At 40.1% G+C, this 27,281-nt stretch overlaps 2 protein-coding genes across 2 annotated transcripts in view; one reads left to right on the top strand and one right to left on the bottom strand.

The window, feature by feature from the left end:
- Positions 1 to 7,044, top strand: part of fndc5a (fibronectin type III domain containing 5a) — a gene marked incomplete at its 3' end in the record, with an annotated part of 31,865 nt that extends 24,821 nt beyond the window's left edge. The window contains exons 4-6 of the mRNA XM_080041978.1: positions 6,127 to 6,216; positions 6,366 to 6,499; positions 6,985 to 7,044. Coding sequence (XP_079898104.1) covers positions 6,127 to 6,216; positions 6,366 to 6,499; positions 6,985 to 7,044 — 284 coding nt within the window. The remainder of the gene's footprint in view (positions 1 to 6,126; positions 6,217 to 6,365; positions 6,500 to 6,984) is intronic.
- A 15,015-nt stretch (positions 7,045 to 22,059) lies between these two features.
- LOC307262114 (uncharacterized protein) lies at positions 22,060 to 26,997 on the bottom strand. Its single transcript, XM_080042871.1, has 7 exons — positions 26,952 to 26,997; positions 26,248 to 26,387; positions 25,819 to 25,938; positions 25,335 to 25,362; positions 25,179 to 25,220; positions 23,550 to 23,649; positions 22,060 to 23,458 (listed from the first exon to the last, which is right to left on the bottom strand). Exons 1-7 carry the CDS (start codon positions 26,989 to 26,991, stop codon positions 23,371 to 23,373), a joined length of 558 nt encoding a protein of 185 aa, XP_079898997.1. The 5' UTR covers positions 26,992 to 26,997; the 3' UTR covers positions 22,060 to 23,370.
- Between the last annotated feature and the right edge of the window lie 284 nt (positions 26,998 to 27,281).

Below are 27,281 nucleotides of genomic sequence, written 5' to 3'. Positions count from 1 at the left end.
CACACACACACACACACACACACACACGTGAGTGAAAGTCACTATGCTCTGCACAGCAAAAACGGATTTAGGCTGCTCCTCCACACATTTCCCACAGCATATCTCCACAGAGAGCAGGTTTGTGATACATCATCCTTCACTTGACACAACAACAACTTCACAGTTTAGCACAACATCATCAAGGGCAGGCAGGCTGGCTGGCTGGCTGGCTGGCTGGCTGGATAGCTGGCTGGCTGGCTGGCTGGCTGGCTGGCTGGCTGGCTGGCTGGCTGGCTGGCTGGCTGGCTGGATAGCTGGCTGGCTGGCTGGCTGGCTGGATAGCTGGCTGGCCATCAGGAAGTGCAGGAGGACATCCATATAGAGTTTTTCTTATTTTTCATTTTCGGATTTCAGTAGTTACTGGTCCTCAGAAGACATAAGATGAAAAATAAATGGGTGGTGCAGAATGCAAATGATGAGCTTAAGTTCCGGCAATGTTAGTGCAAATTGCAGCTTAATGCGTCGGAGTGATGGATCTCTTTTCCGTGGTGGAAAGGCCAAGGTTGCTATTGATGAGTACAGCCCTCATTTTGACAAGGTTTTGACAAGCTCTACAGTAGGTCTTGGAGGGTGGATGTTTCCGTCTCAAAACATTTGCTTTAAATGTGATGATAAGCTGCGTGTTTTTATTTTTCCTATTTTTTTTACACGCTCAAAGACCTTTTGATTTGCTCGATTTTTAAAAGGACCGCGTTGTGGTTTTTGATTCAGTGCGGTGATGACGTGCTTATACAAAACATCGGAGGCAGCTGTTAGCAAGACATCCTCAAGTGTGAAAGGTCTTAAGCATCATCAGATTCTCTTAATACCAGAAAAAAGCTCTAACCTTCAGGCGCTCTCATAAAAAAAGCCCTCTCCATCTTAAAGTCCCTGGCTGAGTCTGTACCAGTACATCTCTGAACACTCCACATCCCTCTCAGTCTGTTTAATGGGTTTAGAATGAAGCCTTTTGATGACAGATAAGCAGATGTTCTTCAAGTCAACATTTTGTAATTAGGAAATTAGTATAGTTAGGATTTATGATCCACCACATGTTTCTCCTTTTCCATATGAGAAGCATTGATGTTCTTTTCAGTATCAATTTTAACACATCTATGTTGGGGCTTTTATATTAAAGGGCTCAACTGTGCATGATAGCATAATTTTTTCCTGCATGGTCTATCACGATTCATCTTTACTTCTTCACTATTTCAGACCTTCTTAAAGTATTAAATTATGGTTATAGAGACGCAGACATCAGTGTTTACTGAGGCGCTAATATCGTCTTGTTAAATGAATAGATAATTTCTAAGCCTTCAAACCCAAACTGTGGGAAATTGGCTTATTAGTGGTGAGTGCCATCCACAAAATGAGAAAAAAAATGAAAGAGATAGAGTTGGTCTTTTTTCCTGCAGATAATTGAACAGCCGTTATGTCCTTTGTCTGGATATGACAGGCGAACGTCCCTAAGAAGAAATCTTCATCTTCGCCTTCCTCGCTGCTCAGCCCTTCTGTTCAGCCGTATCATGCAGATCTCAGTGGAAAGAGAAAAAAGCATGAGCCCCAAATTCTGGATTATTCTATGTTCTGTCTAATTTCCTCTTTCCTCAATGGGGTTTTTAGGGTCTGGGAGATCAAAGGAAGAGAGAGAGAGAGAGAGAGAGAGAGAGAGAGAGAGAGAGAGAGAGAGAGATATGGAAAAAAAATAAACAGCCCAAACTGTGAAGAAGAGACAATGAAGCAGAGAGAACTGGAGGGAAGGGGGGAATGACTGACAGGGCAGAGGGAGGGAGCGGCACAGGGAAATAACAAGAAATCATGTCAGTGAGCAACAGAAAATGTAATTCTACTGTCGCCCTGAAAACACACACACACACACAAACACACACACACACAACCAGACACAAACACAAAAGTTTTTTCACATTTCTAGACAAATTACTTGACACACCAACGTTGAAAATAAAGAGGACTGCAAACAAGGCTCATTGGTCTACCCAGATCCGACAAACTGAGGATTTTCTTCTTTTCTTTTTATCTCTTGCCATCAGGAAAATAATTGAAAAACAAGAAAACAGAAGTTTCTCCTTTCTTCTGTAACGTCAGACTTAGATAAGCCTGTCAAAACAGTGCTGCACTTAAATTCTGTATTTGTCCCCAGGCAGCAACACAAAACTCCTCCTGGGTTTCTCCTCTGCACTCTGTGGCCACTGAAGAAGAAGAAGAAGACAAATTAAAGGCAAAGGAATTTGTTCCTGGGGAGTATGGGGACCTGACGTGCAGAGTGCATTTTGGGTTTTCAAAAGACATATAGGAACACTCTTAAGCTCCTTAAATTCTGCCATTTCTAGGACAAGAAAAATAAAGGAATACAACCTAACAATGTATTCCTTGTGAAGTAGAAAACACTTTTTTAAGTCACAAAGAGAAACTATGGGACGCATAACTGTTGAACTGAAATATATTTTAAATAATCCAAATAAAAGTCAAATTCACAGGATTTCATAGGTGGATGGACTTCTGGACTCAAGACCTCAGTAATTCTAAATATTGGTTACTGCAGTGCCCTCTTAGCTGTGGGTCAAGACCAAATTTAAATACAGCCTTTGTTTCCAAAGGTTGATGTCAGGAGCTCAATCCAAGATAATTGTCCCCACTTTGGGAAGATGAAAAAAAATCATGCAGAGGCATTGTTTCTCAAAATATTCATAACTCAAATAAATCGATATCGGAAAGCTGTTAATTAATAAAACCGAGAGCCTTGTCCAGTGACTGCCTGGGCCGCGTGCATCCGAGGTGTGTACAGCTGACCAGTTAGCCCCAGCCAGGCCGTCTGCCAACAGTGTTGAGGCGCCTTGGGCTGTCGTGCCTTGATTAGTTAATACTGGGCAACAGGAGCCAATCGATCAGCAGAATTGCTTGATGCTAAAAAGCTGCTGGAGCGTGGGGGTTCCTGCCACACTGGGCCCCTCCAAATGTCACCCCGCCGCATCCAATAAAAGGACAGGAATGCTTCGCTGCGCTGCATTCAACTTTAGATCAAGCCAAACGACTTCCACAAGACTCAGCAGTGCAAGGAAAAGTTACTAGCCCAAGTGTTGTTGCTTTGTCAGAGAGAAATGCTGCCGGCGTCTTGGGCCAGAGTGCTGCATGTGCGAACAACGAGAAGATGCATTCTCCCTTGATGTTTCCCCCGATGGTCACACAACTTCAAAAGGTGATGTGGTGTTACAGAAGGCTGTGGTGAGAAACTGCTGCGAACAACTTCTTTAATTGTCTTATCTCTCCACTGCGAAAAGAATCCCCGGGAGCCTATAGACGAATCTTTGACTATTCTCTTCATTTTCTGCCTCTCTGTGATCTTTTTGACTCCAGCGAGGCGCACACGTATTTGGACCCATTAGCGATTAGGCCCAGTGTACGCTTGTTTTGCCACAGTTCAGGACGCCTGCCTGTGTGAAGTTAGTCTTTTGAAAATCATCACTTCGTTTCCCCCTGCCTCAACCAAGGTTCTCAGCTTCACCTGTGCTGCTACAGCTCCCTTCCATTACCGAGCTGCACCTCTCATTTAAGACACAATGACGACAGGAGGAGATTAGCCGACTAGTGCCAGCATTTTCTTACGGATGTATAAAGTATAGAGAGAGATCTGAGCACGTAAAAGCCCATCACTTCACATAACATTCAGGGGAATAAGACACCAACGGTCAAACACTGAGATGAATCGCAGTATCTCGTGAGGAAAAGTATAGACCTTGAACGACAACAGTCTGAAGGAAAGGAGTGCGTCAATGAAAGCCCACAAGGATTAAATGACTAAGCAGTGTTAGTTGAATCGTGTCTGCTCGGGCTCTGCAACAACGGGCACGACTTGGAAAGTAAAGAACAGACAGGAAGCAGGGGCTGTAATCTGTCAAATGATGACTGTGAGAATGTTGTTGGAGAAGCCCCTACAAATAGATGTGTCGAGATAGATAGATAGATAGATAGATAGATAGATAGATAGATAGATAGATAGATAGATAGATAGATAGATAGATAGATAGACAGACAGACAGACAGACAGACAGACAGACAGACAGACAGACAGACAGACAGACAGACAGATTACAAATAGCCCAAAACAACACAAACTGTGATATCGAACACACAAAGTTTCAGAAACGCGCTGCTGGCAGATATTCAGGGCCAAGACAGAAGACAATTGAACAAATGACCATGAAGTAGTTTATAAGCCTTCCTATAAAACAGATAACATATAAGTTTGCAGGAAGGGGCGTTAAATCTTTAAATCTCCCCTGCATTATTAATATTTTCTTTGGATGACAATTTCCTTTGACGCTGCCCTTGATTACATTAACTGTAGATGACTGTACTGGGAAAAATAGAACCCTAAAACAAGCAGGCAGCTGTGCCTCTGCATATAATAAGGAATGTGGCAATGTACTTTTAGTAATGTACTTAAGAACAAACTCACGGCGCCTGGAAATGTCTTCTACTTTTGAAGATAAATAAATGATTTACATCTTTCTCGGATCAGCTGGAAAATGCATTATCACAAAGCTGAAAACATGGCTGTTTTTCCGAGCTTATGAAAAGAGGATTTTTAGACATAATGTAGTTCCCACAGGACAGCAACGCTACAAACATATGATGATTCCATGATGCAATTGCTATAGATTACTCTTCCCAACAGTATATGAAGTGTTAAAATGAGCTCAACCTTAAAGATCTAAAGCAGTAAAATGCGAGAAACTATTAATGCAGCAGGAATATTAATCCATAAAACATATTGTATAATAGTAAAACACTGACATGGACCATGTTTTGGGAGATTTGATACTTTTACTTGCTTACTTACCTTGCTCCTAATATTGACATACATGAATGCATTTTGCATTCAGGACTCCAACTTGTAGTGAAGCATTTTTACAGTGCGATTGCTACTTTAACATTCATGTTTAAAAAGCCATACAAACTGGTTGACCTTTTCATTTTATTTTATTAAACTCTCACAAGGAAAAGGCCAAAAAATGATATACATTTATGGTGAGAAAAGGTTACCACATGCTCCCCTGCTCTCTCAAAAGTCAGACTATGCACAAAGAAAAACAACGCAACCCTCCTCCTTCCCTAACAATTGTTATACGTTCCCTTAGATACCACAAGAGGAAGAAATGGATATCAGAAGTTGTTCATCGCTTCATATTTGAAAGTTATATCAGCCGTGTCACAAATAACAAGATACAAACCGCTCTTTGATCACAGCGCCATGATCAGTATTGTTTCACCCCAGGGGAGACGGGTGATGCAAAGTTGTTGACACACATGATTTTGTGTGCTCACTCTGTGATGGAGCAACGTGGCAATACATATTACAAGATACCTGCACTGCGTAAAACCCACTGATGTGATGCCAACTTATTTGCCTCCAAACTCAGCACGCTTGAACAGTCATTCATAAGAGACAACCCTGCCTTTATAGGTTGTGTCATCCTGCTGTTTCACTGCCAATAAGATCTTCTTTTTCTTTCTACTAACCACATCTTGCCTCAAGACAGAAACTCTTGCACGTCAATGGCGGCATGTAACAGGCTGCAATGTGAGGCAAAAAAAAGGTTGACAGGCCACTGAGTGAGTGTAAGAATGAAATGATCCGGGCTTCAGGTCAGAAAACAGAGAGACAATGGACAATACTGTCATGTTGGCGACATCAAAAGAGAACGATACTTGGCACATCCATAACTTAAGACCGGTGTATAGGAGCAGGAAGAGTAGGTCTAAAAAAGTGTGCGGGAATTAACTTTTTTGGCAACATCGAAAGAAAATGTAATGCCGGTTTTCATGGGCCCATAATAACCGGCAATACATTTTGGTGGTGACCGTGGATCTTATACAGTGAAACGGTGCAATAGGACAGTTTAACGAATGTACAGTATGTGATTGGAGCAAATGTCCTTCTGTTATTCAATGATTAACGTTAAATAGTTAATTTTTCTTTCCCCAATGTTTCTTCTGTCGTAACAATTCAGTTACATTTCCTGCAACTCTAATCAACTTCCACTAACAGTCCAATACACATGGTTGTTCTCCTTTGACTCCCCTCAGACGAAGTGACGATGGAGGAAGTGGGCCAGAGCACCCAGCTGAGGGCAGGGGAGCTCATCATCATCGTGGTGGTACTTATCATGTGGGCAGGTGAGGGCAACTTCAGACACACACATGCAGAGTGTCTGCCATAATATACTGTATCAAACTCAAAAACAACTGACACTGCATTTATTTGTGTTTCAAAGATAACCAGAGTTGTCTGATCCTGAATCCATTCTGACTCTCTCCCCCACCAGGTGTGATCGCTCTCTTCTGTCGCCAGTACGACATCATCAAAGACAACGAGCCCAGCAACAACAAGGACAAAGCCAAGACCTCCTCCGAGTGCAGCACTCCTGAACATCCGACGGGGGGGCTGTTGCGCAGTAAGGTATAACCCACCCCCCTCCTCCCCCGCCCCGGGTGCCTCCCCCTCAGCAGCGCCGGGCAGGTGAATGGTCCCGGCCACTTATAGACTTTATCCACTGACACTTCATGCAAAATCATAGTGTCATCCGACAACAGCTTCAGGCTACAGCTAAACACTGCTTCACCGTGGCACCTTTATTTGCATGACCTTTTTGAATAGCAAACACACGATTCATGGCTTCTGCTAGTATTTTTTTTTTATCGGTGTGAAGAGCCCCATACCATATCCAGTTCCTGTGTTTAAAGCTGTAGTGCGTAACTTTTTCATATCAATGAATGTCTGGTACATTCAAGCCATCGCCAAACGAGTTGACACGAAGTTGAATAAGCCTATCAGCTCCACAAAACTCTCTTTGCTTTTCTCAGTATGGCAGCATTTACAAACTGGTGTCGTCCTGCTACCTTCTCATACATGTCGTCTCTCTCTCTCTCGCTCTCCTCCCACAGTTCCCCAAGAACAACAACAACAACAATAGGATGCCATCTGTCAACATCATTGAGGTGTGACTGCTGGGACGTCTTCTCTTTATCCAAACGACTTTGTGTTCTCACAAACAAGCAGGGGGCCCCCTTTAAAGCTCATCTGCTTGTCAGGATGAGGTTGGGACTCTGGGCCCCTCTGCGGCGCTCATACTCTCCTTTGGAACGGGGCCTGGCTCGGATGTGGAACTGCAGGACTCCTGGGGGTAAGGCTGGCAAGGCCTGGCCCAACAATGGCCTGAGAGCAGAGTCGATGTTGGACTGACTGCGGGCAAATCGGGCTCAATTACTACTGTACCATGAGGGCGGCAGAGATTAGGGCCAAAAGGCTCCGGCTGTGGTGGACAGACTGCAGATTACCCAACCCCAGAGGAGCAGAGCAGAGGAGCAGAGCCAGAGACCTTTTAATTTTTTCTCTCTCTCTCTCTCTCCTTCTTTCACCTCTTTATTATCGCCGTCTTTCAGAACGTTATCAACAACCACAAGCCTGGACCTTTCCCAGTCCTCCCCTGTACTTTAATCGTATCTTCTGAACCTTCTTTTTCATCATAACATCCCTTTTTTCTGCCCCTTCTAAAGTGACATTAAACACTGTAGTGTAGATCATTCAAGTGTATCACTCCACTTTTAACAAGATGCCATAAGAAGTTCAGAACAACCAGTTTTTGGAGCCGCCCTCAGGCACTAAGTCTTTGCCATCCTGTGGGAAGTGTTTTCTTTTCGGCCAGCAGTTTCCCCCACCCTCAGGGAGTCCAGACTCCACCTGGCTAATTTTAAGGAGCCATTTCTTAAATGAGCTGCGATGGCGCCACAGCAGCTTTATAGAAGTTGGTCGGATCACCAGAGCCGAATCACCCAGTCTTGTGAGAAAACACAGAACTCATCCACTCGTATTAAAAACCATCTCTGATCTGAACACATTGAAACAGAAAAGTCGTTCCCAGGCAACATTTAGTATCACTTGGGTCACATTGTCTTTTGTCCTCTGTGATGCTTTTGTTATAGATAACTGAACTGTTACATTCCACATCCAGGATTTCCTTGTGTCTTTCAGCATTCAGTGAAGAATGAGGATGCGGACTGCCGTAATGGAGGGCATTCATCTAATTAATGGATTTTAGAAAAGGGCCTGGATGTCGATGGAGAAGTCTCTGTAGAGACTCTTAAGATATCATTTTTTATATCAGCAATAACATCCTTCAGAGAAGCATGGAAACAAGGACTGCAAAACTCTGTAGCCTTGTCTTCCACAACTCCAACACCCAGCATGCAGTGGTATGATTAACAAACGGAACATGGAGATATGAGGGATTTGCAGGCGATCCCTCTCATGAACTTTCAGAGAAAGGTCTTTTGACACAGTTGTAAAATGTGTGTTTCTGATGGAGAGCATCAGGAAAACTTATTTTTTTTAGCCCAACCTTAGACACAGAGACTTCCCTATGACATCCTGACCAGAAGGGCTTATATCAAGACTTGTTCACAAATCAATGTCAATATTTGTGTTGAAACTCCATGTTGAAGAGGCTAAGGGATAAACTGTCACCATACCATACTGTGCACTGTACACTGCAGGGGGACTTGTTTTAAGAGAGAAAAAGGTGTATCTGAGGGCTGACTCAAACTCTGTAGTGCTGCCTTATTAACAATAACTATATATTGAGATTTCTCAAATAAGATTGAAGGCCCTGTATCTCACATTTATGTCATATTCATTGGCTTCCAAATATATATTTAAATGTGTGTGCAAAGTAAGAGGTTGGTCTGGGCTGATGATGTATAGGCCTATCCACGGTAAGTTTGAAAATCTGGGAAAAGTGGTTGGCATTCAATGTGTAAATACATTTCATATTTCATTCTTGTTTTGGTGGTGTTGGTTTAGAGAGCCTTTAATGAAGAACATCAAGTCTATTGCTACTGGTGAAAATGTCGCTGATTTGTTTTATTAATACACTTAAAGTCCTTTTTTTCCACCATAGCACTCCTCTAAGTGCAGTGTATTTCAATCACATTAAGTCATTGTGCTGTTGGTGGGCATTGAAAGAAGGCTCCTTTTGATGAGGGAAAAAACGGTGGAACGCACTCCACATTTTAAACAATTGCCCAAACATTGAGGGGGTTGAGAGCCATTCAGCTGATGGAAGCCTGTACCGATATCGGAATGATAAACACATCAGCTACTCTTGTTCTTCACAAGCTCCATCTCTGTCTCAACTCAGACAAATACAAGTGTGGTGGGAGAGGGAGGCCGTCAAATGTGGTTAGGAGGGAAAGAGCGATGGGGGTCACGGTGGAACGGAGTGGGAAGTATAATGACTAATGCAATGGCAGGCTTCTATCATGCATTTCTACATTTCTTAACAAGATGAAAAGCTCCTCTCTTACCTTGTCAAGGTTAAAACCCCCTATAAACCCAAATCCACAAAATCCTTCTAACTATGTCATTTTGGGAGTTGGTTGCATGATAGTAAGCATCTGAAAAGAGTTGGCCATGTTTATTATTCCAAATTAAAGATTGAGTTTGATACACTTTTAAGGCGGGCTATAGCTTTGGTTTTAATGACACGATAAGTATTTTGAACCAATCACGGCAGTTCTCTGCCCGGACGTTCTTTAAAAACAATGACTGTTGTAAGTTTTATAATATTTATGAACATTTATTTTCAAATAGATTTTTGTAAAAGCTTATTGAGACACCCAACTTTGATATCATATATTGATTTTTACTGTTTTAGCCCAAGTTTCCAGAGGCTATAAAGGAAAGTCGGTAGTACAGAATAGGCGAAGAGAAGTCTCAGGGCTTCCTCTGACTGATTAACATAACGTTTAGCTGTTGCCAGGACAAACTTGGTGATGAGGCTCAAAGTCGGTGTTCGGCAGTGTTAAGAGTGTTCAGCACTTCACTGAAAACTTCTGCGGCTGAAGGTTGAATCCATTCTTTCCCCCATTAACACCTCACCCGTAGCTGGCTCTCCAATCGATAGGCATCCATCCACACAGCAACACATAATGAAGATTGTCTCCTTGGATGATTTCTTTGAACTGGGGCCACATCTTAAGCTTGTCAAGAACATATTTCTCAAACATTACACTACATTCCCTGTAGGTCATTATTTTTGTTTGTTTGTTTACTTCACTCACTTGCTCAAATGAGTACAACTCCTGTTAGCATCATAAGAGGTTTACTTTTAAAGCTGTGACAGTGACAGTGACAGAGGTTCGACTGCATAACACTTTAAATTGAGTAGGCTACATCATCAACTCCATAAGATGGTATAAATTCCCTATGTTGTCACTGTAAATATTGTATTCCTTATTATTTAAAAATAGGGCTATTGTGAACAGCCACTGTTGTGTCAGATTACTGTCCAACTTTATTGCTGAAGGGAAATATGGGGAAATATGTTGGAGCCAGGCTAAGTGTATCTCATTTCCAGTCATTATACTGAGCTAACACACTACTGGCTCCAGCTACATAGTGTACATATGACTATGAGAGTGATATTGATCTTCTCATCCAAGTCTTGGCACAAGGGGGCGAATAGGCCATTTCCCATTATGTAAAACCTTTTTATTTTATTTTTTAAAGGCGCTGAGTGCTTGAGGGAACTCTCCAACCCATGGATGATAATCCAGCACCCTCAGATTGATGGTGAACAGCTGTGGAATGTCATTTAAATTTACCACATAGAGGTCTTTACGTTTGGGTGAATAAGTGCAAGACAGCTGGGTATCTCGCTTAAAAGTCCACACATGTCATATCTGGTAATGGAGTGCAGTGAAGTCAGTCATACATGGATGTTATTGTTCCTACTGCTAAAGAAACAAACAGATCATGTGGATTCCAGTTATTTATAACTTTAAAGGAATAGTTCAACAGTTTTTATTCTTTATCTTTTTGCCTCACTCTCTGGCTCAAGAAAAGGCGTCAGAAAATGTTCCTGAAACAGTGCGTTCATTTTTGATAAAGGAATGGGCAAAGGTTGCTTATCCAGGTTGGCCTAGCTCCAACACCGGTAGTCAAGGGGATCAGGTCAAAATATACACTTTACAACATCACTAAACGCTCCTGTGTGCTTGCTGGGACTTGTTTATTTTCCATGTTATGTTGCACCCTATCTTTTTACATGCTATGTCATTTTAGAACCAAATACAAACACAACTGTCACAGGCACTTCCTGGTTTCTTTCCGGTATGTATTTGGTCCTAAAATGACATAATGTGTAAAATTATAGAGCGTGAAATAACGTGGTAAGTCCCAACAGGCACATAGGAGCGTTTAGTGATGTTGTAAAGGTTTTTCTTCTGACCTGCTCCTCTTGACTACTAGTGTTTGAGCTAAGCTAACCTGGATGAGCGACCTTTGCCTATTTCTATATAAAAAATGCACGCACAGCTACAGGAACGGTAACTGTCGTCTTTGATTGAGCTGGAGTGAGGCAAAAAGCTAAAAAAAAAAAAAAAAGTAACTATTTCTTGAAGGACACCGAGCCATTACTGGTGTCTCTGGTAAGAACAGGTCAAGAATACACCTGGAAACCACAAGTGAAAATACTTTTTCCTTGAAACACCCTTGACTAATGGTGACGACTGTGAGAACTCAACATTCCACTTGAGCCCTGTGGTGGCAAAACACTCTCTTAACAACACACTGAGGATTTTCCTTTCAGCGGGAGAGCTCTAACGTGTTTTAGTAGGCTTGGTGGCACGAACAGACTATATCGTGATGAGAGAACAGGGCAGTTGGGTGAATATTTCAAATCAATTACACAATGTGTATTTTGTATGCGACTATGAACCAACCTGGAAATTGAGCGGATTATTGTGATATAACAGAGAAGTTGGACTATTTCATTATGGCTTCGTGAACTATTGGGATGATTTGAGAAGCATGGATTGTAAAAGAATAACTGCTTTAATAGTGCTATCATGTTTATATCCACTGTATTTAGTGCACAGCAGTCATTGATTAATGAGGGCTAGCATGGTTTAATTATTATGCACAAGGTTACACAACTTCATTTATGAAGGATATGGTGTATGATTTCTTGTGTATGCTTAAATTAAATAAAAAATATCAAATATTTTCCACAAAATGCTGCGTTTGACCTTAATTGGTGACAAAAACAGGAAGTGGGGACATAGTCAAAACCTTTCCGGACAAAAAAAAAGTCAGGTTATTTTTCTCAAAGTAAATTGTTTAACAATATCCAGGAATAAGGGCTTCCTCTTTAGGGAATAATACATGTAAAGCTCAGACTTCACAAGACAGTTTTCTCCAACAGAAAAAGCACACAGACCTAGAGTTGGCCGTCTCATTGTAACCGGGGATAGCTTTTCCTCAGAAAAACATTAATGTTCCTGACCAATGTACCCAATAACATGGTTTCATGCTACTAAATATAATGTTGACTCAGCAAGTGGTGTAGGAACACCTGCCTGAATTTGCAATGAGAAATAAATCAATGATACTTAAATAGCAAAACACAACAGATTACTTAAAGCCTTACTCAAGTACTACTTCAGATGATGTGTGTTTGTCTAAGCATCAATACAATAGCCATCTGTGGCTCTACTTCTTGGATGAGCAGCTGAAAAAGGGGGCAGTGGAATTTCTTAGCTGACATGCATCATCTATGAATCTTTTGTTATGGGTAGCGCGGTCTGTTTAAAACAAAAAACAACACAGTCCCAGAAGAACTGTGAGGCATATCATATGAACACAAACGGCCTCCTCACTGAAGAGATGAGGCTAATGGGACAAACCATTGTTGTAAACTTTGAGGGTGTAGAGGGGAATTGGCTGCTCACACATGCCCTGCAGTCTGCACAGCATGTCACAAGGCCTTCACCAACACCCACACACCTCTGCCTTCCGGATGGCTGGCCATGGACAGGCTTGCTCCACTATCCGTACAGACAGGATTACTTTAACAGCCTGCATTATTCATCAGATTGGACCCATGCTGATACGTTTCTATGTATTTGGCCTCGCTAGGGTCACTTCTGTCAGCCTGTACATGCGCCCATCACACTGATGCTGAAAATTAGACTAAGAATTAAAATGACAAAGATGCATAATTAATAACATTAAGTTCTTACAAGGAGAAGTACAAAACATACTTGAACACAGATTGAAAACAGGCCTAGTTTTTAATAGTATTAAAAGGCAAGGCACTTTAGATGCTTGAAATGTGCTTCATCCAATAGAGCAATTAAACTTTGTTTATAAAAGTAATGCTAAAATCTTTGCATACATTTCAAGCACACCAAGTATATAATATTACCACTAATAATTAATTGTTTTTAATGTGTAAAGAATTGCAACATGGCAGTACTTTATTTCTATTTTAATTTGTTGGCATTGGAGAGGGGAATGACATGCAGAGCACTGTCCATGGGTCGGGTTCCAACCGGGGATTAAACCTCATGGGAGATTGCCCTAACCACTACACCCACGCACCCCCTCCACTGCAGTTATTTAATATGCTCCATTTCCACTGAAGAACTTACTAATATTTATCATTGGGGTAGCTTAAATACATAAGACATGTTTTAATGTTAGGTTTTTAATGACTGTTCCTCGAAGAGTTTTAAATACAGCTACTTTGGCACTTTCAATACAAGCAATCTTACATCTACTTAAAGCACTAACTTGTAACACTTTACAATAAGGTACACAAAAAAAGAGTAGTTACCCTTTACCTTTTTAAAAGGTAAATTTACCTTTTAAAAAGGGTAACTACTCTTTTTTTGTGTACCTTATTGTAAAGTGTTACCCACTAACTTTAGCAGAATATTCTTTCACTGCTTCTTCTCCTCTCTCAGTTGACCTTTAGTGATCTATCTTTAGGGGACTGAGATGACAATGACGTCTATGGTGGTGATTGGGGGACACCCATATAGTTTCAGATTAAGCTTCTTTTAAAAGTTGTGAATATGGGTTAAGGTAAGATGAGCTAACATGCAGCATTATTTACCAAACATTAACAGAGGGTGACCGCTGTAGTACACAGGACAGGCTTTATTTTGAGAACTTCATCAGAAGCACCATCTCGAACACACAATAACAGCCCTACTCTGACTCTGGGAACAGAGTTCTTATATATATATATACATTTTACTACAATGTTACAGGCTTTCAATTATACCACTGTGCAGAAAATCTTCCAAGCAGATTTGATTACAGTGGTCTCTGCAGCTATACAATTAAAGGGTCAGTTCACACAAATCTCTAAAACAGTTGACCATTTAACCCCTAATGGTTGCATTTAGGTTCATGGGTAGGTTTTCAAATATCCAGCAGTGAGACTTCTGCTGAAAACAGGCCTTGTTGTGAATAGTTTCCATTGAAAACAAGTAGTTAAAAACATCCAGGACATTAACATTTTAGGGTTTGGTTGAAAAATGTTTATATGATGTGGGTGAACTGCTCTTAACGCTTAAAGCCAGCACCATGCCAATGTATGGGATACAAAACAAAAACAGTACTCAAACTTGTTTTGACTGACATAGCATAAAAAGTAGTACTTCAATATTTGTAGGGGTTTCCTCCATCTTTAGTTAAATACAGGGATGCCTGTTTACATAGTGGTTTGAAAACAGGGCTAGACTCAAACTTTTTGGTAAAACATTCCAAGGTTCCAGTTACTTTGGCACTTTCTCTGATATGCCAAACACTATAACTTAACCCAACTGCCCACCTCCAACAGTAGACTTGATGCTCAAAGGTTTGGCAATGTAACATGACCACTTCATATAATGTAAGTTTTAAACTTTTGATTCCGCTAGCTACTGGTATTTTAGGAATTATCTACAGAAACTGATTGGAGGCTACCAAAGGCCCAAGAGGAAAGAAAATAACAGGAGGAACAGAAAATAAACATGTGCAGGATTGTACTATTCCAATCATATCCAAAGTAAACATGAATAGAGGATACCTTTGCACTCACAGTACAGTACAAAACATACATACATAGATTAAAACAGGCATAATTTACAAAAATATAAACCATTTAAAACATGCATATATAGTTAAAAGAAAAATATTTCAAAACACTCAATTCACAAACCAAAAAAATAAACCACAAACAGTATGTCCAAAACAGTCATGCAAGTGCAATAGGAATTTAGAGGAAGGCTGTCCACAAATTCAGGGACATGAACTCCTCTCAAAGATTTTCGGTACTACGGCAAAGCGCTTGTGTGATATGATGTTCTTAGCCTGCCATTTGGCGAGTGACAGTTTTGGCCCCAAACGTCTTTGGTAGTTCCTAAAAGTGAAACAAATCCAGATCCACATATTTTACATGGTGTTAACAGATCTGCCTTAGTTCTATTTTAAATCCACACCTATTCATAACTAAAAGACAAACAGGAGAGGATGACATACCTGCGCGTAAAGTCTGAAGGATGCTGCCACTTTTTGCCATTGACGTCTGGTTTCTGGTCTGCCACACGGGTCATCAGGTTAAGCAGCTCAGTCATGACATCTTTAGGAATCAAAAGCAAAAGTGCTTGATTAAAATGTAGTGTCAGAGGGAAAAAGTTTGATGCCATTTTAAAATCACAAGAGACAACAAAGCAGTGCATTTCCATAAAAAAAAAATCCCATTAAAAACTCTCTCTGGTGTTTCTGGCAGAAGTCAGGGTCATACTTTGAACTGGTGATGGATTCTCCTCCATGTGCCTGGTCACCAAATGGACATATTCTCTTTTTTCTTTCTCCCAGTCCACCTCCCTTTTAAAGATGACCGGCCTGCAACAGACAATATCCCTACATAATCACTCTTAACAAAATCCACTCGCATAAAAACATCTCATGCTCGAGATAGCAATCTATGCGTATAGTGAAAGCAAAACCATGGTCAATAATGAGCTTACAGGCATTGTTGAAGCAGAAAGGCAGACATTCAAAATGATAACACTTTATCAAGGATAGGCACAGACGCCCTTACTACTGAGCTATGGTCAAAACTCCCACATTATGTTTTATATACGGTCGTACAGCTCCCCCTAGCGGTGGCAGAGGGTCCTACAGTACCTTTGGTAACATTTGGCTGGTTCGAAGCTGATGGGCTGCCTTGGCTTTACCACATTGGCTGGTTCGAAGCTGATGGGCTGCCTTGGCTTTACCGCATTGGCTGGTTCGATGCTGATGAGCTGCCTTGGCTTTACCACATTGGCTGGTTCAATGCTGATGAGCTGCCTTGGCTTTACCACAACAGATTTCACCTTAAAAAAAGCATAGAGGTTGTGAATGTGAAAACGTGCAGTGCACTATATATTGTACAAACTGAGCTCAGTAAATAAACTGTGTGTGCATGACCACATCATCAGTACCGTGTGGTGAAAGAGCTTACCTGTACCGGGGGGAGTAGTGTGGCTTCATAACTGTCGTCGCAAAAGGTTTCGTCTCTTCTTAGTGTGGCCTGCCACTCACTGAGAGTGATAACCTCCATCACAGATCCTCCCTGAGTCTCTGCTGAAACCTGGCTACTCTGCTCACTACTAGCATCCAACTTAACATTGACACTTTGAACAATGGAAGATTCAAACGCAGGGAGACCAATATTCCACTCCTCTTCAACATCACCTTCTAAAGGCTCGTCGGCAGAGTTCACAGACTCAAGCTGAGGTCCACTCACAATAGGACACAAATCTGTTATTGTGAAGGAAACCTGCTGTCCAGACACTAACGCTTGTTTCTGACCTGGCTCAGATGAAGGTTCAGGATTGCATTTTTCATCCTCTGGGGCCTTTACCTCACCTATTCTGAGCAGGGGGCTGGAGGTAGCTGGCAGCAGCTGAGGTTTCACTGACTGAGAAGGGTTCTGTCTCAACTTAAGGTCTTTTAAGTAGGACATAGTGAAATAACCCTTAGCCTCTTCTTCATGTTCAACATCCGTCAACAGCTCCTCTTGTTTTTCCTTGACTAACACATCCCCTCTATCCAACTCTTGTCCTTGTGCAACAGTTAAGACTGGCTTAGTTTTAAATGTGTTGCTAGTTGGACTGCCACAGCTCTCCACATTGTCAGAAAATCCATCAATAGAAAAAGGACCAATAGGATTGAGGCACAATATGTCATCAACGTCACAGTCAAAGTCAGATGCCTGATTTAAGAGGACTTTCTCACACTTCAAACTGTGTGGCATCGTCTGCTTATCAACCCCTGGCTCTGTTTTGGAGCCACATTCCACATGCTCTGAATGGAGCAGGGAGCTCTCAGTTTCTTTTATTTCAGTCTTTAAAGCGTGTGGCTCATCTAACAGTGCAGGCTTAGAGATGGCAAGAGGGGACACTGAGTCTTGTCTTGCGGGGGGGCTGTAGAAGTCCATGCAACACCCAAGGTCGGGGGACAAAACATTTGGACTAAAGGGCTTTTTTACTGGAGTCTCATAACCCTCATCTGGACTGGATTCATCAAATTTCCTTTTTTTCATACAATTATTCAGGATCTCAATTTTAAAATTAATGAATGGATTTGGAGACTTTTCTGGTTGCTCCAGACCGGCTTTTTGTTCACAAGCCATCATCCTTGAATATATAGAAAGAGGTTTAAAGTGCTCGCTCTTGCTCTTCGACTGGCCACTTTCATCCATGCTGGTGAGAAAATAAAAATAAAACACATATTTTACTACGGGGATGCAAACACAAGTAGGGTGAATAAGAGAGCCAACTGAAGTAGGGGAAATCAACTGCTTTATATACCACCTGACAAAGCCCTGTGCTATTCTGCTTAAATTGACAGGAAATTATATTTAATGCACTCAGATCAATGAGAGACAGACATAAGAAGTAAATTAAGTGTTTTATTTTTATAGTATAATTGTCATCTGGGTGTAGAAGGCATAAATACAATTACAGTTGAGGTCCTTTCCTGTATTCTGGTGTCCTTTAAAATGTAGTTTGATAATTGTCCGGCTAAAGCAAAAAACCCAAATTATGGTTATATTCTGTGATTTCAACCAGAGGAAGAGGTTGTCCCCAAAAGCTAAAAGTAAGCATTGTTTATTTAAACTTGATGAGCTCTTTATGCTTATATGCAATATCTGTGAAATTATTTTTTTATAAAGAGATTATAAAAAAAAAAAATTGTGATGATGACTTTGCCATAAATCGAGCAGCCTTAACATAAATAGCCTGATTGCACAAAATATCTCATTCAGTAGGTATCTGCTTCAATAAGTTGCCTAAAACGGGACATTTAGAATATATATTTTTTGAAAGATATTCAAAATGTTCTTTTATTAATGTAAATTGTTCAGTAAAACTATTAATACAAATGTCGTATGTAAGATTCTATCAAAATAGAATACATTTATATTAAATAACCATATTTTCTGTAAATCTTTGTTGATTTAACAGTAAAAATCTTTAATAAAATATGTTTTACGGCTGGATTAAATATGTTTACTTTGTCGGTACTCATAATAAAGTGTTACAAGACAAGAAAAACTATTTCTGTTCATTATAACCCACAAAAGAATGGATCCAACAAGACCCCCTCCATCGATATTAATATTTAAACCCATCAGTCAATTTTTTTTTTACTCACTTTCGTCTTCAAGTGCCAGGCATAGACTACTCACTGCAGTATCTGAAACGAAGAACACAATCAATCAGTCTCACAAGCAGACTCATCCATTGAGCTATTGAAAAAAAATGGAAGGGGGGCCTTACTGCTTTCTCAAAAACCCTTTCTAATATGGAAAACACACGAGCCACGTTTTGTACCATAGTTGAAAAACGCTATATAAAATAAAACGTATTGTACCGTAGTTCTCTCTCAAAAGTAGTTGGGTCCTACTGTCTTCGTCGTCTTGCTTTGGCCTTGTGATGTTTCTATCAGAATGCATGTTGGGCCTTCATTCTGCTGTGGTCAATTAAATTGCGGCGTGGTCAAACATAGGCCTATGTCTTGGATTTCAAATGGTAAGTTTTACTTAATGTAGTATGAAGTTTGTAGCCAACCTTAACGAGCTAAAGCGCAAAAGTCAAATACTCAAAAACTTTTGCTGCACATGAAAGTCGGCCTTTTTTAAAACTATCGTCACATTACCTTGATAGCGAGAAAACTTCTAAACATTCAGTGAAGCCTGCACTTAGCAGCACACATCAAAGACGGAGCCCAATCATGCTCAATGGAAATGCTCGGAAGGCATTAGCATTGGCGCGAGCTAGCAGCAACGCTGTCCTCGGACTGTAGCTAATGCTAGCAGGCTAGCTTCGTCTCAGTAAGTGAATAACCATTTACAGAAGATAAACTGTCGATACCAGACATGGACCTATAAAAAAAGAAACCGAGGTTGGTATCAATGTCCTTCCAAAACGTTACAGCTCTAGAATAAACTTACACTTTCAAATATCAGCTCTGCCGCTCATCACCATTACACAAGCGCCGCTGTCAGGCATGCGCGCACGTAGGCCTATTTGAAAAATAACGTTCACGCGGAAGTTCAACGTGATAGGGGCGGGGATTCGGGAATTTCAAAATTCAAATGTGTATCCAAAATAAATGCACTCACTGCCTTGTTATGAGAATTCAGTTTTTTAACAGCCTTTGAAATAAATTAAGCCATTTCCCCCGAATTAGAGTTAGGCCATAGCCTCATAATAACATTTCTGACATGATGACACAGTAGCTAGCCTAAACAATCCATCTGTGAAATCTACCAAAAAGTTGTTTTGAACTAGGCTACTTCCAAATAGTTTTTTTAAATGGAAAAATAGTTGAGGTTTATGAGACCTTATTTTTTTCTTATTTTTTATTATCCTTCCTGTCCCATGATGCAGTGATCAATTAGGCCTAACTCCGTGGAGAAAACAAAAAACACAGATTACTTGTAGCCAGGCCTAAGTTCTTGCAAAATGTTTGTGCCTACAGGTATTTTAAATTAGTCTATGCATTTCCCTGCATCTTATTCATGACTCACATTAATATTAAACTTAAGGGATGAAGCCAGCCAGCGTCTCTGCTTTCTTTGATACGATTTAGGCTGAAAGAGAACATTTGTTTTTCTGTACAAATTGTGTGAACTGATAATTTACAGTATGATCAAGTAGGCTAGGGAAGGCTATACTCAGTTTATTAATGCAAAATCAATGTACAAATAAATACAAACAAAACATTAACATAAATTAGTCCTATAGGCCAATGTTTTGATATTGAATAAAAAAAAGTGATGTAGGCTATTTGAATCCTCTGTAATAAACAACAAGCATCAACACTGTCCACTGTCATCACAGCGCACATTTCAAACCACACTCAAATATAACAGTAAAAAAGTCAAAAATTGTTCAGAACAAACTTTTAATGCCAAGACAATCTTTCCAGGTTTTGCATTAGTTGAACAGGCCTACTTAAAATCTCAAAAATAAAGTAACAGTCTTGGCTTAAAGCTGCTGGGGGTAAGGACTTTAGCAGAATATTCTCCATGCTTTCACTCCTCACTTATAGGTGACCCACAGTAACCTTAACAAAGAGACCGTAATGAGTGAGATGATGACGGTCTTCAGTGGTGCGACTCCCATAACGTTTTAGATTAATCTTTTGAAAAGTTGTTGGTCATTTCAAGATGAGCTTCAAGATGCAATACACATATTCCCGTGATACTATAATGAGGGCTTCGCTTTTAAACGCTCTCAATATCTTTCTTTTTCTTTCAAAGGAAATTCCCACATTTCGCAAGCTTTGTTTCTTGTTAAAACTCCTTATCTTTCTCACCCACTTACACCCTCCCCCCCGCCCCCCTTCACAAACACACACACACACACACACACACACACACACAGGTGTTCACAAAAGAAACAGTACAAACTCATGTGACTTCCTAATAAGTTTGAGTCACAGAGTTCCTGTAAATCAACCCTCAGTTATTGTAATTCATGAGGTGATATCACTGTTGTCATGGCATCTATTGTACAGCACATGACAGGCTACGTATTGAGCAGCCATCAGAGATAAATGCCATCACGTTCCCAGGAAACATCCAAATACGGTCATGCCTTCAAAACAGGGGCCTCGACAACACCCTGTCTTGCAGTAAATATGCTGCTGTGACTGGTTTGTTCCTGGAAAACGTCTTGGTAAACTGCAAGCTGGTTTAACAACATTAATATCAGTTTATTCACACAAAATACTACAACCCACTCCACAGGTTTATGAATCCTAACCTGTTTGAAATAAGAAGTGATTGCAACTATTTCAATAAGGGTTTAAGCACATAATAGTCGGCCCATAGCACAGGGTGGTGAGGGTTTCTTTCTTATACAAACACTGAATAACTACGTCTGGACTTTCCCTTATAGACAGCCCACTCTCATTGGCTGAACCAGTCACCTCATATGCTCCGTCTATTTTATAGTAAGCCATCACACCACCTTCCTCATAAACTGTACCCCAGTGAAGTGTTTTTTTATTGTGTTTAGGTTTCAGGCCACAAAGAGGTAGAGCCACACTGCTGTTTCTCAGAGTCAGTGTCTTGTAAATTCTATTAAAAAATACCATACACTTTTTTTTTTAACATTCAGTTGGTTGAGTTGTATACTGCATGAGAATATCTTGAACAACTCCCACCCTTTCAGTACAGTGTTCACAACTTTTACACTTGAGTTTTTTACAGCAGACACTGTTGTGACTTTTATCTTCAAATGCAGAGGCAAATGTAGTGCCGTTCTAGAGTTCTACTAGAAGTGTGAGAGTCAGGTTACAGTGAAGATTTGGAAGGTGCTGCACGAAAGGAATTCAATGACTTCACTTCCTTCCTATCACGAGTGTCCTCACGCCACATGGGGTTTTTCCCCAACTCACCCACCTTCACTGGCTGCAGCATATCACCAGATATCAAAGACACACCCCTGTTGGTGCAGAGACCTTCAACTATGACAAACAACTTTTGTTTTTGAACTGTACATTTAATTTGTATAAGGTAAAGCAAATCACAATGAAAGAGCATGTTGATACAGGAAATGTGACATGATTGGAGGAATGATTTGAAAATTTTCATTAAAAAGGCAGACAGAGTTAACATAACATGACATAATTTAAGACTAAAAGGCACCTAATGGCTTCACTATATAATGCAATAAAAACAGAACAATATCTTTAACATATCTTTATCATCTATATCAGTCTGTCATTTATATATAGTTTATAAAAGTATAAATATTTGCATATAAAATTATATAAATAGAGTATTTTTATCTGAATATATATATATGAGGTATCATTTAATATTCTATACTTATATAGTATATATATATATATGAATAACTACAATATTTTTAAATGTATATAATAGAGTAGAAATATATTAATTTTGTTATCTACATAAAGGGCTTTGCTGTTAATGCTTCAGGACACTGAAAGGGTACTCCCTGGCACTGCATTACAAGTCTCCTAAGCTTCCACAGCTTTGGTTCAAGTGAACACATATATGGGGGTCCTAACAGGACTTGGGGAGGTAATCACGTTGCAGCTGGGCCGTGGTCCTCAAAGGGCACTCACTGGTGCAGCAAAGAGTCTGTCGGCTTTCACAGCCTCAAAAACTGTGCACCAATACGTAACAGTCAACAAATGGCTGTGCAATGGTTAATCGAGGCTGGGATTGTTAAAATGTGGGTTTGTGTTTAGTTTACAACACAGGATGTGCTACTGGGCTGAGATCCTGTTTTGTCTAACATATTATAATTTGAAAAACTTAAAAGTGTAAAATCTCTTCATAACAATTACTGATAAAAAGGCCATATAATGTTTTGGCATAAATCACTAAGTAAGACTTCATTTAAGTGAGAGTTTGGCATACCCAGTTAATTATACATCTGAAAACAGCTAAACCTTACAGTGAAAAGCTACATGGCAAACTAACGTAACAACAGAGAGTCCAAAGTAATAATGATTTACCAAATCACATTATTAATGCTCGTGATTGTCCTGATTTCAACTACTAAACCAATCATTTACAGTAATTAAAGTAAACTGACATGAATGAATATGAAAGATAGGTGAAACAATACACTAGATTCCCCTTTATATCTCTATCTCAAAGAGGAGAAAGACAGTTCGCTACAGAAAGGCATACCAAACTAATTGTGTCTACATGTCTACACAACAGATCATAAAACCATTATATCCATTGTAGAAAGGTTAAAAGGTGGAGTCAGCGATTCCGGAGAATGCTTGTTGCCAAAACATTTCTTTGTCACAATCATCGAATATCTCCACAGCTTTGTATTTAAACTGGCATTTATCAAACGTGCACACACACACATTACGGATAGGTATGTGGAGGAGATACACACCGATATTGACTGCGTCCCTGACTCCACCTTTAAAAGAAGAACGTCTTTCTACTTATTCACTGCCTCCACATCATCATCTCTGGAGTTCAGCGTGTTCACAGATGAGTAACTGCCTTCTTTTTGTCCACTGCATGACCTACAAATGACAACAGAGCATTATTTATAACATGCCAGATGAAAGCGATGCATGTCATGTTATATACTGATGCAATTCATATACTCAATACCCGGGTTCTTTATTCTGGGACCTCATGTAGCATAGCCAACCAACAAGCAACACCAGCGGCAGGACAATAGGAATGGCAGCAATCCAGGCGAGGTTAGGTTCTGTCAGGAGAAAATAGTAAAACAGTGAATCTGCCGCCAATGTAGCTTCTTACAGTTTTTTTCGATCGCTAACCCACAGTGGGCACAACTGTAGCTCAATGTGCAAAACTCTAACTACAGTCTGCACTACCAACAGTCACTGGAGCTGAACAGTTCACTTCACCTGCAAAATAGGCTCAGTGCAGCAAACACTATGAATTGTCCTCACTGAGATAACACACACTGTCACTCAGAATATGCTCACAATATGAGTACAAACACTAGCATCAAACACCAATACATAAATTACAAACTTTTAATCTTTACAGTTTGAATAATTTGAGTTATTTCACACAAATTATGTAATATTTTCTTTGATGAAAGGGTGAAATTATTTCACATGAAATTGTTTATTTTATAAACATACCAGTTTTTTTAGGAAAACAAAAAGAAATGAAAATCAGAAGTTTGCTTCAATAGATACACATTTTGTATATTTTATTGAAAACATTTCCAAATGTAGTATTTATCTGTGTAAATATTCTATAATTGTAATACAGAAATCTATCCTGTAATGTTGTCATTTACTGTGAGGATGCAACTCTAAACTGTTTGTTTGCTGGAAAATTCGTATTACAGATGCAACTTTAGATTTTTGCAGATTGGGTTGCACTCTCAACCCTGCCTCTCTCAATGAGAGACCATGATTCACAACAGGGTCTATCAGTGTAGCCCTTACTGTATTTCATCAGACATTACAGCTCTATGTCTTCCTCCACACATCTACACTCTCACTGCCACTCTTCTCCCTCCAACAACCTGTCTTCATTGGTCCATTTCCAAAAAATATATATATTTTTGAGCTTTCCCTTTATACTGTTTATGTTCACTAACAAGTCTAAAACAAGACACCTTCTTAGTGTTTCAGTTGAAATTGCAACCTGCAGTGTTTGAAATGCACTAGGCATTAATTCTGTTTTGAATGTGTGGTTTACAGTTGTGGCAGTAGTGTGTTAGCGTTTGAAAAAAAGGGCTGGAAATCCACAGTGTTGTGCAGGTTGTGGTTAAGCCATGAGATAGGTGTGTAGAGTTTTGAAAATTGTGTTTAATGAATGAAAAACAAGCTACAGTTTGGCCCGAATGAACCGCTGCTCTGCATACTGTTGTTAGAGTTTTGCACTTGTCGCTCCAGTTGTGCCCACTGTGGTTTAGCAATCGAAAAAAACTGTAAATCACCGCAAATAGCTTTAGACTATTTTATGAATGGAAACCCGCTCTGAGGCAAACATCTGGTTTCAATTGATTGATTTCACACCCTGGAGTAGTAGGCGTTCCCTGTTTACACTCCAAGTCAAACAGGAAACGCAGACACGTGATGTGATTTTACAATAACAGTGTCTCACACTTTGCCAGACAAATGAATTAGAACAAAAAATAATCTATGACTAATTTATCTTTTTAAATAACTGTTCGCATCATTCATGTAACCAATATTTTACAACAAAATATATATAATTAATTTACTTTATTTACTTTAAGTCCATCCTTACCATTCTCAGCTTTCCCAGGCACAGCCTTTTCACTGCAGTTGGCTGCAAAAATAAAACACATCAGAAAATTGGACAAAGGTCGATGACAATGGAAATAGATACAATTTAAAATACCCCTCACGTACAGATTTAAGTCTGACAGAATATGATACTCACTCGTACATGTAGACGTGTGTTGTAGCCCCTATGGAGAGGAAGCAGAAGGACAATACAGTGGGAATATTATTGTCTGGAGGCTGGCAGAAAAAACAACTTCACTGCCATTATCTAAAGCCCAGTTCAGACCAAAGATTCGCCTTGCAACTGCTTGCGACGAGACGGTTTTAGAACGTCGTGGGGGAGAAATCGCAGCAGTGTGAACTGCTCGTTGCAAGCCGTTGCAAGGAGTTGCAGAAGATTCAACATGTCAAATCGCAAGGTCCAGTTTTAGAACGTCCAGGCCAGCTCGTTGCGAGCGGATGCGAGCAGTTGCAGTTGTGTCTCGTTGCAAGGCGAATCTTTGGTCTGAACTGGACTTAACTTCCCTTTGAACTTTCATCAAACTCATCAATCTCTGAATCGAACATTATTTGGACAAACATATTTGTATAAAACAGTTCAGTGTGCAGTAATATTTTGTCACATGTTAAAAGAAGATTACCTCTGAGTCACAGGTCCAGGTCAAGGTCATCTTGTCAAAGCAGTTAGAGATGACCAGTGTGTGAATGCGGTTGGTGACCACCGAGGCAAGTGCTTCCTTGTGATTTGCAAGCACAGTGCCCTGCAGTCAACAATACAAAAAGGTACAAAAATACAACGAAAAGTCAGTCCATGACACAAAAATAACAAAAACTCTCATTGTTCCATTGAGGGTAGAGTGTTAGTGGGCATGTTTGCCTATTGGCATTATATATTGGCACATACCTATTAATGCAATGGAACCACTCATACATAATAATATTAGTTTAAAAAAGTGTTTCTCTTTCTATGACCAATTTAAAATCTTCCTCATTACAAAAATCAGAACCAGAAAATGTATCATGCAAAAAAAGTGAGAAAACAATAAAATATTCTGGCATATCTGACATACATTGCCATTGGCCCAGGAATAATCGCAGTCAGTTGTGTTGGCACCAAACGCATCTCGATCGACGTTGTATATTGTGTTTTCACCATCATGGCTTGCAGTGCAGGTAAAGCTCATTGCGCTGCAAAGTTGTAGGAGGCAGTCTGGGGGACAGAAAAACAAATACATCAACAGAAGCAAGATTTGGTTGAATGGCTCATTGCCTCTGTGCTAGACAGCTTCCTCGGTGACGGAAGTGGGTACAGCTAAGCGCTACGCTGCCCACGTGAATATGTTGTCAAACAACTGACAAGATATGCAGTTAAAGTCTTGACCTTAGCATGGCCTGACAATGAAAACATTACATCTGACCAAAAGTCTCTCATTTTTAACAATAAAAAAAGTTTTAGCTCGATAGGCATAGCCCACAATTGAAATATTAACGTTGGCTAATATGAATACAATTAAGGCTAAATACGCTACATTTTACTGTTGGAGTGCACTCTTTCCTATGTAGCGCGGTTGACATCCCGGTGCTAAAATAGCATCGATATACTCCCGTCCCGTGAATAAAACATCAAGGAATAATAATCCCATCTATTTCATAATGTAGCCTGCACTGAAGCCGCGTAATCCTCTTTGCAGACAAACAAGCAACTCGAAAGGTTTTGCTGTAGCCTACATTCTATAAACTTTTTAATTCGTCATTTAAATTAAACTTTACTCACACAGGCACCACGCAACATTCCGCTCCTTCTCCCCAGCCATCCTTCGTCCCCTCTGCCACAAGCCAGTCTGAACCTCACTACCTGCAGTACTGACGCACGCATACGTCGTTCTAAACCTTTCAAAAATAAAACAACATAATCATACACCATTTTCCCATTGTAGGAATTGTTGACTTGTGGATTGAAAAATCAAATTCAACTAGGCTTTTTCATCCACAAACAACTAAGCTGTCAGTTGTGAATGTTTTGTATCAGTAGTGATGCGTGAATGTTTTGTAGGCAACACATATGATAGCCCTATGATTTACTTTATTTTGAAAGCAAACAGGA

Source organism: Ammodytes marinus (assembly GCF_949987685.1).
Source record: "Ammodytes marinus genome assembly, chromosome: 15".
Classification (NCBI taxonomy): Eukaryota; Metazoa; Chordata; class Actinopteri; order Uranoscopiformes; family Ammodytidae; genus Ammodytes; species Ammodytes marinus.
Note: the sequence above shows the minus strand (reverse complement) of the source record. Positions and strands in the feature narration are given on the sequence as shown.